General features: G+C 37.3%; 1 protein-coding gene across 1 annotated transcript in view; it reads right to left on the bottom strand.

Moving 5' to 3' along the window:
• Positions 1 to 13,550, bottom strand: part of unc-104 (kinesin family member unc-104) — an 871,528-nt gene that overhangs the window by 294,051 nt on the left and 563,927 nt on the right. Inside the window, exons 11-12 of the mRNA XM_067138474.2 lie at positions 9,557 to 9,690; positions 2 to 314 (exon numbers count right to left, since the gene is read on the bottom strand). Of these exons, the coding sequence (XP_066994575.1) occupies positions 2 to 314; positions 9,557 to 9,690 (447 nt within the window). The remainder of the gene's footprint in view (position 1; positions 315 to 9,556; positions 9,691 to 13,550) is intronic.

The raw sequence follows: 13,550 nt of genomic DNA, 5'->3' as shown, positions 1-13,550 counted from the left end.
CCTTGCTCAGGATGGTTAAAACGAAACACATGATTCTTGCCTAGGATTACACGAGAGCCAGTCTTAAGCACTGTCTGAGATGTCACTTCACGTCCATTAATATAGCACAGAGCACCTTCTTTTGGTGTCATGGTGATTACACCATCACTGTTTTCAAACACACAGTGTTCACTCAAAATATGCGAGCCACTCAGTTGGATATCTTGCGGAATATTGGCTTCCGCAGAGCCGACACGAGTGCAGCCATCTTTAATGTAGTACAGCAAGCACTCGGACATTGAGGGGTCTTCGTTCAGGTTCACTAGATGAGGTGTCTAAACCAACAGATAAGAAAATAAACAAAAATTTCTTTCTTTAGTACATAAAAAACAAATAAAGGTTAAAAACTACTAATCGATTCCTTAACTTAAGCAATAAAGGGCTTTGTTTACATACAAATAGACTAACAGGGGTTTAATTTAAAAACATCAAAACTTACTAGGGTATGAAAGTAAGTAAATATGAGAGCGTGTCAAATGGAAAACTTAAAAGTGTAATAAAATCTGAAATGTTGTACCAAGGTTCTACCAGTTGTAAAGACTAATGAATATCCTATAGATGGTAGCACTGTGCAGACAAATACCAGTGCAACATTGGCCACCCCACTTGAGATATGCATGAAAGAAGAACAGTGGTCTATTATTCAGTTTTTGAGTAGTGAAATGTGAAACACATTGAAATTGCTGTCGCCAACCCTATATGAAGAGATGTAATTGCTGTTGTCTGTCTCTGTGCTGGTTAGTAGTGTGATGTGGTGTTTGTACATGAAGATGTGTACTGGGGCAAACACAAACACTCAGTCCCCCAGCAATTGGAATCAACGATGTTCAGTTAAAATCCCCGACCCAGCCAGGAATTGAACCCGGGCCCCTAAACTGAAGGCTACTATGCTGACCATTCAGCCATGGATCCAGACAATCAGCTACTGAGATGAAAGAATATTATCTATACCTTGGTCTTCAAGTTTCTTCTTTCCCAATACAGTAGAGCCTCTTATTCAGCCTACATCTACATGTGAATTCACAGCACGAGTTAATATGCCTAGCCTGGTATTCATTACACTGCAGAAGCAGGAGGCAACCAAAGTTATATAATTGTTGTACCTAGAAAAACCACTATGTGATAATACTGTATTTCAGCTTAGAACTCTGACCAGAAAGGTTCTGTCATATAAGGTTCAGTACTGCATGAACTTTATCAACAAATTTTCCTCCTAAGTGATACATGTGTTGCAAGTCAGTATTTCTCCCTTCAAAATGTCATATAGCAGTTCAAGGCACAACGATGATATAGGACATCTTTATGAATGGATATCGCTAAGACAGTAAGTTCCATCAAACACAATTCTGTAACAGATGTGAAGCTTCCATGGTCTGTTATATTACTGCCAAGTTATTTTTCGTAGGTTAACTGTGTTGTTTTATGTACCTTATGCACAGGTTGCCGATATCTTAAATACACTGTAGTATTCTTTATCAAGACTACTGATGTACCCCTACTCGATCCAAGGTAAACACTCTCCTCAGGGAGCTGAAAGTTTTGTAGTCTTCCTCTAAATTCATATTGTTGTAGTGTTTCTTAATTTCTATTAGTCTCAGATTTTTCTTCAAGATTATGAGGCACAGCTGCTGAAATCTTGGTTCTACTGAATTAATGTGGTTTATTTTGCAAAAATGCTTAGCTACAGCTGAAACGTCCATGTCTTGGTTCTTGGTGTGACGAATATATCCTCTTTAAATCTGGTAAAAGTTAGTTGTTACATCAAGAACCAAGACACAGAAATTTCAGCTGCAGCTAAGCATTCCAGCAAAACAAACCACAAAATTTCATTTGACAAAACCAAGATTTTAGCAGTTGTGCCCCAGAATTTCAAAAGAAAAATTTGAGAGGTTATAGAAATTAAGAAACGCCCACACAATATGAATTTAGAGGAAGACTACAAAACTTTCAGCTCCCTGGGGAGAGTGATTACCTTGGATCAAGTAGGGGTGTATCAGTCACCTCGACAGAGAATGCCGCAATATATTATTTAAAATGTCAGCCACCTGTACATAAGGTAGGTAAACAATAACATTATTCAACCCAGAAAAAAGTACTTAACAGTATTTTTTTTTTTTTGCTAGTGGTTTTACGTTGCACCAACACAGATAGGTCTTATGGCGGTGATGGGATAGGAAAGGCCGAAAAGTTGGAAGAAAGCAGTCGTGGCCGTAATTAAGGAACGGCATTTGCCTGGTGTGAAAATGGGAAACCACGGAAAACCATCTTCAGGGCTGCTGACAGTGGGATTCGAACCCACTATCTCCCGGATGCAAGCTCACAGCCGCACACCCCTAACCGCATGGCCAACTCGCCCGGTTATTAAAAATTAAGATATTATTTTTCCTTTAAAGGGGCGAGTACATAATTAGAGCTGCACTTGAGGAATGGGATGGCGGATTTCCTATTGGTGGTACGAAAATATCCAACCTCCGTTATGGAGACGATACTGCGCTCCTTGATAGTGATGAGAAGAAAATGATAGAGCTCATTTCTTATGTAAAAAATGTCAGTGCTCAAATGGGACAACAAATTATCATGTACAAGACCAAAATAATGATTGTTGATACAGCCGAGAAATTAGCCAGCACAGACTTCTTCAAGGAACTAGAGAATGTCTCAGAAATGCTATACCTTGGTTCAGCCATTTCCAGTCCAGGTAGCTGTACCCCCAAGATTAAGAGAGGAAAAGTTGTTGTAGTTGTAAAATATGTTCATTTGTTGGAGTAAAATATGTTTATTTGTCTAACTTTGAAAAAAGGACTGTGGGAAAAGAAGAAGTGGTGGAAAATCATTTAATACTGCAAAATTTCTTATTTTAATTTTTTGTATATGAAGATATTTAGGATTATTTAATTACTCTACTACTTCTCCAAATTTATTTGGTTATTGTGAAAATTTTTTATTATGTGGATAACTGTATCATTAGCATCTGAATAACTTTTGTGGCAGGGTGTAGCCGCACGTGTTTGTGCTAATAAGATGATTCTAGTGATTTCCTGTTGTATCAGAAAAGAAATTTCTGAAAGCTATGAACGGTAGATGGTCATCAGTTTTCTCTGGACTCTCACTGGCCAAAATAAAAACCCTTACTATTGGCGAATGTAAGACCTGCAGGTGTGCTGATTGGTTATTTCTCGATTTCACCATTTCCAGCCACTGGCCACTTGGCCAGAGCCAAGCTTGTTCCCTCAGTCTTTTCGGTGGGACCGGCAAAGGGAGAAGTTGTCTCCTCCATCTGATGGGTCTCCCGGCCCTTTGAGGTAAGCACTATTCAGTTCATGTTTTGGGTTTTAAATTTCAAATGTAGTTTCTTCATAATTTTCTTTAACTTGTGGAGTTTGCCCGGAATTTCTTCCATACGCCAATTTTAATTTCAAATAACTTAAGTCTTCGCAGTTAGTCATACCCATTTGTTTTAGAGGCATTTTCCTTTTACTTTGGGCTTTATTAACTGTGTACAGCAGTAATTATGTAAAATTTCATTCCCCTTTTCTTTTGTTTCAATTGTGTAAAATATGTAAATTTTAAATTCCCTCAGGTTTGCCTCTAAGTAGTGCTGTTTTGTCTTAGCATACTGCTGTTCGGGATAAGCCCCTTATTCTGAAGTGTTTTAGAAAAGGTTGCTTCTTGAGTGGGCACTGGGTTAAGATTTTAATTATTGTCACTTTTCCTTTTCCTTCCTTATATTGTAATATGTAGGTGTGGTTTGTTAATATGGGTTTCTTCTTTTAAATGTATTTGGTTAAATTATTTCTGTGTTTTATTTTAAAATTATTGCTGTGAAACTGGTACTCTTGTAATATCCAATTCTCTAAATTTGCTGTGTTAACCTTAACTTGAGTCATTGATGGTCCCATTTGTAATGTTATTTTCCAGTTAACATTTTAGTAAACGTAATATTTAATGGGAGTCACCGTTAATTTCATTTTCCCGGCAATGCCATACCTTCTCATGGCCCGGGTAGGGTCCCAACCGCTTCCCATCTCCATTCCTTTAGTTGTCATATTGGCTAACCTGGTAGTTATATTCTGATGTTTTCCAGTACTTATCGTGCGCGAGTATTGGATTTTATTTCATCTAATCTCTAAGCCATCATTTTTCTTAATAGTGTTTATTATTATTATTTTTCATTTTTGTGTACGCGCTCACCAAAACGGCTACATAATGCATTATGACGCAAGTTAAGGTTAACACAGTATATTTAGAGAATTGGATAATACAAGAGTACCACTTTCACGGCAGTAATTTTAAAGTAATATACAAAAATAATTTAACCAAATACATTTAAAAGAAGGAACCCACGTTAACAAAGCACACCTACATGTTAAGGTATAAGGAAGAAAAAGGAAAAGTGAAAATAATTAAAATCTTAACCCAGAGCCTGCTCAGGAAGCAACCCTTTCTTTTTTTTTTTTTTGCTATTTGCTTTACGTTGCACCGACACAGATAGGTCTTATGGCAACGATGGGACAGGAAAGGCCTAGGAATAGGAAGGAAGCAACCGTGACCTTAATTAAGGCACAGCCCCAGCATTTGCCTGGTGTGAAAATGGGAAACCACGGAAAACCATCTTCAGGGCTGCCGATAGTGGGATTCAAACCCACTATCTTCCGGATGCGAGCTCACAGCTGCGCACCCGTAACCGCACGGCCAACTCGCCCGGTGCAACCTTTTCTAAAATACTTCAGAATAAGGGGTTCATCCTGGACGAGAGTATGCTAAGACAAAACAGCACTACTTAGAGGCATACCCGAGGGAATTTAAAATTTACATATTTTACACAACTGAAACAAAAGAAAAGAGGAATGAAATTTTACATAATAACTACTGTACACAGTTAATAAAGCCCAAAGTAAAAAGGGAATGCCTCTAAAACAAATGGGTATGACTAACTGCGAAGACTTAAGTTATTTGAAATTAAAATTGGCAAATGGAAGAAATCCCGGGCAAACTCCGGAGGTTAAAGAAAATTTAAATGAAGAAACTACATTTGAACGTTAAAACCCATAACATGAACTAAATAGTGCTTACCTCGAAGGGCCGGGAGACCCATCAGATGGAGGAGACAACTTCTCCCTTCACCGGTCCCACCAAAAAGACCGAGGAAACAAGCTTGGCTCTGGCCAAGTGGCCAGCAGCCGGAAATGGTGAAAAAGAGAAATAACCAATTAGCGCACCCGCAGGTCTTTCATTTGCCAATAGTAAGGGGTTTAATTTTGGCCAATGAGGGTCAAGAGAAAACTGATGACATCTACCGTTCATAGCTTCCAGAAATTTATTTTCTGATGCAACAGGAAATCGCCAGAATCATCTCACCAACACAAACACGTGCGGCTACACCCTGCCACAAAATTTATTCAGATGCTGATGATACAGTTATCAACATAATAACAATTTTTCATAATAACCAAATAAATTTGGAGAAGTAGCAGAGTAATTAAATAACCCTAAATACCTTCACATCAAAAAAAAAAAAAGAAATTTTACAGTATTAAATGATTTTCCACCAGTTCATCATCTTCTCCCACAGTCCTTTTGTCAAAGTCAGACAAATAAACATATTTTACGAAACAAAGATATTTTACAACTACAACAGCTATGACCAAAAATGTAATGACAAATTTGTCCCATTTATGGAAGGATGGCTCTATTTCGTTACCAATGAAAACAAGAGTAATATACAGTTTGGTATTTTCAGTTTTCCTCTATGGAGCAGAGACATGGACTCTTCGTGCTACAGACCTGAAGGAAAATAGATTCTTTTGAAATGTGGTGCTGGCAAAGAATGTTACACATACCTTGAACAGCATTTCACACCAATGATTCCATTATAAACCAGCTCAACCTCAGAATCAGATTATCAATATGTAAACAAAGGGTTTTATAATTCTTTCGACACACTATATGACGTGGGAATGACAGCATAAAAAAACTGATCATCCTTAGAAATGTTCCTAGCCAGAGAGATTGTGGACGAGTTCCCACTCAATGGTCAAATATTATCAAGAGTACAACTGGATTGAACATCTTTTGTGCAGCACGTCCAGCCGAGGACCAATAGTCTCCTCAGAGATCACTATCCCTAGAATTGAAGGAATGATAAGAGAGAAGGGAGCTTTTATATTTTATTCAAACAATGAACATAAATCAAGTCCATAGAAATTTTGCCAAACTCAAGATTAGCATAACTGATAGGAGCAATATGAGCTGCAACTCAACAAATAAATGGATGTAAGATAGCCAACCCACAGCAAATCAGAACAATCCAATCCAGGCTGAAGTTTAAATATCTTGGGAATGTAATATTGCCAACTTATTGAAAAGGTGACTAAGGATTAATGCAACCTGGATGATGTGGTGAACAACGACAGGCATCACCTTATGAAAGACCCCTTAAAATTAAAGATATAGTGCGCCACCATCCTGTCTACACACTATGGTGCAGAATGTTGGCTAACAATAAAAGAGGCAGAACATCGACTACATATAACGAAGACAAAGGTGCTCAGTTGGTCAGCCAACATCATTAGTTTGGATTATATTTTTAATATAGACGTAAGAAAATTATTCAGTGATGCACCGATCCTGGAGAAAATAGACTATGATAGTTTGAACATGTGCTCCAAGAGACAAAGACAGGCTAAACACCCAAAATCAGTAAAAAGAGGAGTCAAGGGACAACCTCAGCAATGACTGATCGATATGCTACATGTTCATGGGTAATAAGTTTCATATTATTCTGTGCTGAAGAGCAATATAATGTAAAACAAAAGCTAAAAGTTTCCACCTATTCATGAATAGGTGGAGACCGGAAATCTTTAGCTTTTGAAGAGCTTGACCTGGAACTGAATCAAATGGAGAAAACTGACACACAAGAGGACCCTGCCACAAGGTAACACAAACATTGATAAACAAGCAGCCGAAGCAGTAGCAGCAGCAGTAGTAGTAGTAGTAGTTCATAGAAATAGCTCGCAGCTGAGAAAGGATAAAAGTTGCTTAGAACTCATATTTTCCAAAATTATCTAGACGTCAAAAGAACTTACACTTTCTCAGCCAGTTTCCAATCCTGTAGTGTTCAGGTAGTGTCTCTTCCTCTTAAATGAGAATGCTCGAGTATGACACTCAGCATATCAAAGAATTTTACTCCTCACCTGCCAGTTAGAAATCATTTCACTCAAACTTGTGAAATCAAATGAAAAGGTGTCCCATACAAAAGGCAACAAATCTGGTCAAGAAATAAGGCAGAGGGAGTCGTGATGCTGCCCAAGTTAGAGTGTAATATCTGTGCTGGCTGAGTAGGAGTTGTCTTGCTGGATTTTATGTTATTTTTCTGAGTTGATCTACAACTTATCTCAACTGCTTAAAATAGTATAGGCACTATTAAAATAATATAAGTACAGTGAAAGGAAGAGGAAGCACTAAAATGCTGACAAGTACCTTCAAGAAAAATGGTATCAACATATTACAAATACACACTAATTTCATATTAATGACGAACACTCCACAGAATCCCCATCATCATTAATTTGAAATTTGCAGGATACATTTACACTGACGAGACATGACATTGTGACCACCCAGACCTGGGAATATTTATCACGTCTGGAGCACAAAGAGGTACATATGACATGCTGGCAGTATGGTGTATATATAGGGCAGTTCTACAGGCCCACTGTTAGTTGAGTCTCCAGCAACAGAACAGGAAAAGTAGGTGATCTGCTTGTGTTAGATAGAGGTCAACTAGTGACAGCATGGCTTGTTGGCTGCTTTTGTGGTGCTACTGTGAATGTGTATTGAAAATTGTGCAGTGATGGGCAAACGACACATCATCCTGTTGCATTTCAACAGCAGCCTATTCCTTATCCTCAGATGTAGTGATCTATTGTTTATTTGATTTGAAGTGAATGCCTCTATGATGCTTATAAAATGTGTGCATTTGGTACGGAGACCAACATCAAAATGATAAGGAATACCTATTCAAGTTATGAATGTTCCCCTTCAACAAACCATTACCCAAATTACTACTGTACAAAACATAACTTATAAACCAAGTGGCTTGTCTATGCAGATGAAGAATGCCAACTCCCAGATCAACTCAGGAACATTTGGTCACTGTAGGAGCAACGGGATAGTTCGGCACCAACAGCAACAGTTTTGAAGCGTCATTTAATTTCAATTTTGGACGTGTTGTTCAAACTTCATCAATATTTTAAAATTTGGATTATAAATTGAAACATAACAGATTGTCTAATTTATTATGTGTTGTATGTTAGTGTATGTTTTTCCAATTTGATCGTAGCTGAAGATGACCCAGTATATATGGGGTCGAAACTGGTTCCAATTATATAAGACATTATACAAGCTAATAGTATTGAATAGGTGGACCCTTCTCTACGGTTTGATTGTGATCAATTGTCAATACGGACCATAATGAAATTCATAACCTATGACCTGATAGCAATGGTGGGCAGAGAGAGGCAGGTGGAGGAGAATAATTTACCGAGGGAGATGTTCAATAAATTTCCAAATTCTTCACAATTATTTAAGAAGACTAGACAAACAACAGATAGGGAATCTGCCACTTGGGCAACTGTCCTAAATACAGATCAGTGGCAGCTGAAGCATTGAATGCAATGGTCTGGGGCTCATTATTCCAACACACTAATACCTGACAGCAGTCCAGTTCTGCAGGCTAAAGGTGGTCTTACACCATATTAAGTATGTGGTCATAAAGTAATGGCTCATCGGTGGAGGGAGAGAGAGAGTCTGAAATTTCATTCCTCTCCTCCTATATGGACTGCCAGCCCCATAGCCTCTGCTGGCCTGTCTCTTACCCGGAGGCCTCGAATTCAATTCCTGAGAGTTAGTTTGAAGCCTACTCTGAAGAAATGAGGAGATGTCCGAAGGCGAGGGAGCGACCTTGCTCTAAAATGCCACATCATAATCTACAGTACTTCGGACTGAACAGCAGTCACTCGGCAGGCTAAGACCCGTCAGGGCTATAGCATAGTGGGGCTTGTTTGTTTGTTTGTTTGTTTGTTTTGTTTCCCCATAAAGATATTCTTCACTGATAGTACGTTCATGTCCTCATCCTGTGGTGGTGCAACTCTTTTCAGGCATATCATTTGTGGCAGTACCAAGAACTGAACCTGGGTCCAGGAGGACAGTGATGTATACCTAGTACAGTGAAGACTAAATAAACAGTAAGCTGGCTTAAGTAAATTTCATGAAAGTGTCATCCAAACAATGGAAATTACTTGTTCAAGGGATCTATGTATTTCCAGAATTTTCTTAAACATAAATTCCAAATAATGTGATCATTACAAAATCTTTAGCAACTAATATGATAGCATGAATAATTATGAAATACAATTTCTGAAATCTTACAATAACGGGGCTGATGACCTAGATGTTAGGCTCTTTAAACAACAATCATCATCATCATCTTACAATAACCATTAAAGACTACACCTACCTTCTTTGGTGAGAAGACGCCAACTGTGATACCATCTGCCTTCACAGCAACCCCCATTTCAGCGAACACTGCTTCTCTTTGGAGTCGAATTGACTCTGTGCGTTTCAGTTTCTCTTCCCATGTCTCATTGAGCTCTAAATATAGATATGAAGAAAGATTTGAAATACACTACAAACTTCAAGAAGATGCATCAGTTACAACTTATTTGGTTGATCAAGTTCCAGTAAAGATATAAAACATCATTTAAAAGTCTTCTAGAAATAGTTAAAATTGCCAACTAGAGGAATTTATTCCTACTCACTTCTTCTTCCACAATACATGTCACTGTTCCTTTTGTACTTCAGATAAGAGCTATGAGATTAGCTGAATATGTAAGGCTGTTTAATTTAAGATTGTGCATTCATATATAGAACCCAATAATCTTGTCATTTTACCCCTTAAAACAAAAACCCTACAAGTTATCACTATTTTAACATCAGAAGAAATGAAAACTCTTCAATGTTTTCTCTGTCACTTTTGACAACATTTACAACAACTGGAAGAATTTCAAGTAACGAAAAGGTTTATTTTCATAACCATTCACTGCATTATGAGAAGAGCACTGTACGCACTTCAATTTGTTACTGAAGGGATTATGTTCTACTCTCTTCATGTAAAGATGGTCACTTGCACAACAGCACATATTCAAGCAAGGGGATTATACAATGTGATTGAAAGGTTGTACAGAAACTAAAGCAGCCCATAGAGGAGTAAAAATACAACAACTTTCAAATAGGAACGTACAGTGTAGGACAAAACCATGCATTACAGCAAGTCCACAAATGTCAGGAATAGGGTTGCCACTTTTTAATATAATAAGGGACATTTACCTAAATCGTGTGGGGTTTTTCACAAAAATAAGGGACAGCTCATAAATACTAGAAAATCAAACATTAGGTACCAATTTCAGTTAGATTAGAATTACTTTCATTAACAGTATAAGATAATTATTGAAATTCATAAAAGAAACTAACTTACACCCTTTTAACAGTACAATGCAACTGACATCTGATGTCTTCGATGAACTGTGATAACTTCACAATTTACATAGTTTTACTCTCAAACAGCACAATCATGTTGGAAAATGGAATGGAAGACCTACAGAAGTACATGGCAGAAGACGAGGTAAATAACCCAGCACACTCAGCTTTACCCATAAATGGCAAGACATCAAGATTTCTTTCTTCTGAGGGTCCAAAGAGAAAACAAATAATGGAGCTACTTTGAACTTCAATGGCGCTCAAATCAAATATGGATTTTAAAATATTTAGACACATACAGAGACGAATGCTCATTTTCACAGGAAAACAGTGCATAACACGGGACACTGTTATTGGTAAAACACTGGTCGCTACCAACCCAATTCAACCACCGAATATAAACTGTAATATGTGGCGAGACGGAGAACTGAAGCTATGGGAAATATAATTTTGAAGTTTTTATTTAAATTGTCTGAAGGATTTAATTTTTGTTTGTGATATTTTGTATTCTGAGGAATGAAGAAATGAGAACTCTGGACTCTGCTGGAATTATTTTATGTAACGGCAATAAATATTCATTTAAATGTGTGTGTAATAATTTTTTTTAGGGAAAAGGCAAGATATATGGAACTGTAAATGAACATTGTAAGATGCAAAAGTGTTTTGAAGTTATTTTTTTTGTATGTAAATTGTATGTAATTCTATATGTCAAAATTGTAATCTGATGCAAAATTTTGTAAGGTGCTTTATTTTGAAGCATCCTATACCACACGCATGATTACCGATGTTGAAACAGATGATGTAATTCCTCTCGCATCAGTAGGCTAGGAAATGACCATATATGGTCATGCAATTGTATTGGCAAACGAGAATCTAGCGGAAATTGTTTCTTATTGGTTAATTGTGATCGGGCCATTTCCCGTCTTCTGCTGGCTTTGGAAAAACGATGCGTGTGATCGGGTCATTTTTACATCTGACCACCCTAGCGAGCGTGTGCACTCGAGGTCTCCCCTCGGGAACTCCAGTTTTTATTGGTAAGTGTTATTTCAATGTTATTCTCAATGTTTTCTGATTTTGTTTGATTTAATTTAACTCCTTTTGCATTTTGGTATTTTCTCGCTTAATATAATTTTTAAGGTTTTGTTTTAACGTGTCCAAGTTTGCCCTAGATTCTCGTAGGTTGTAACTTCAAGTCTTATACCTGCATTTTAATTGACAAGCCTTGTGTAATTCTACATACGTTTAACTTGTGTTTTACTAAAGGATTCGCTAGTTGCTTTACGTCGCACCGACACAGATAGGTCTTGTGGCGACGATGGGACAGAGAAGGCCTAGGATTCAAGCATCCTGATTATGTTTTCGCTTTGGTTAGCCAAACTGTATCTGTTCTCGAGTCAAGCATCAATTGCTATGTAATTTAACCTCTTAACATGAAAGCCTGAGTATACTCGGGGTTTTATTTATTTATATAAAATAAAATCCCGAGTATACTCGGGAATGTCGCTCATTGATCGGTACCTAATTTAAAAGCCTGAATATACTCGTTTCTTTTTGTTTCTCAATATTTCCGCCAAATGTTTATGAAATTATTACTTCGGGGTCCTATTTTTGCCAACAGATGTCTCTGACTCAACCGTAGTGGATGTCGGTGACTCAGGCAGTTCGTTTTTGCGGCTTTCCCTCCCGATGTAGCATTGTGTGTTGATCCTTGTTTTAGGGCATTTCACACAGCCACAAACATATGAACAGTATTGAGTGTCATGTTTTATTACTTGCCATCTGTTTAGTGCTGTGTTATTTATTTTAGAACCCGTAAAAAAATATCACAAGTATACTCGGGATTTTAAAACAAGAACTTTTCGGTGCCTTATATTTCATTGTTAAGTTCGAAAAATGTATTTTCATTGTTACCACTGTCATTAGTTTTCAATAAATAGCCCATTTTAACAATAAAAAAATTAGGTAAAAAAAGATCACAATTTTGTAAATAATTGGTATGTTAAGAGGTTAACTTGCTTTTGTAAAACTTTCTTTGTTATTTTAATATACTTGAGCTAGAGGGTGTTTCTTGTAAGTCTTCTCTCCCCCATAACGCCATACATTCCCATGGACCTCATAGGGTTCCTGCAACTTCCACAATCCTGTCTTAGTTGTCATTTTTAGGCCTCTGCACCTTCCACAATCCTGTCATAGTTGTCATTTTTAGGCCTATAAGTTCCCAGCGTACGATTTGATTTTGCGTATTTTGAAGTTTTCCGTCACGTTTCCATGTTTTGATATGAAATCACCGCCACTGTGTAATTTGACTATTTCTTTATTCATAATTTATGTCATTATTATTATTATTATTATATTTATTATTTATTTGTGTACGCGCTAGAAACTATGGTTACATAAACCTGAGAAATAATTCCTTCCGTATTTATTGTGAATGTTACGGATTATACAGAGCTATAGGAGTACCAGTAACTAGTGAATATTTGAACCTATTTCTTCTAAACAATGTCCTAATACAGCACCTAGCACAAGACCTCAAGAATTTCATACGTCTTACAGCTGTCAATCAATCATACTGAACTAATTAACTTCTGCTATCCACCAGCTGCCTACAAAAGTACCTCAGTGACAGATACATGCAACTTGTGATGAATGCCTACAATGCAACATTTGGAGGGGGTATCCTCATTAAAGGTATTCTTTCCAGCGATGCTGTCTCCTTTTCCCTTCCCTATTTCTACGACAGTGATAAGCAGAATGAGTCGCTGGTGATTTGTATGCACACGCATCAAAACTCTACAATGCTGCAGTAAAAGAGAAAACAATTGAAAGAAAATGACCAGGAATCTTCAAACGAGCTCTAAAATATGAATTATCAAGATTATAGCTCTTTAGGGAAGAAGTGTTTCTCTCTAACTTTTAAACAGATAAATTAATCAACGATTCCAACCACTGAAATATCGAAGAATAATATTCAC

Source organism: Anabrus simplex, chromosome 1 (genome assembly GCF_040414725.1).
Source record: "Anabrus simplex isolate iqAnaSimp1 chromosome 1, ASM4041472v1, whole genome shotgun sequence".
NCBI classification, from domain to species: domain Eukaryota; kingdom Metazoa; phylum Arthropoda; class Insecta; order Orthoptera; family Tettigoniidae; genus Anabrus; species Anabrus simplex.
This window is presented reverse-complemented; position numbering and strand designations above follow the sequence as displayed.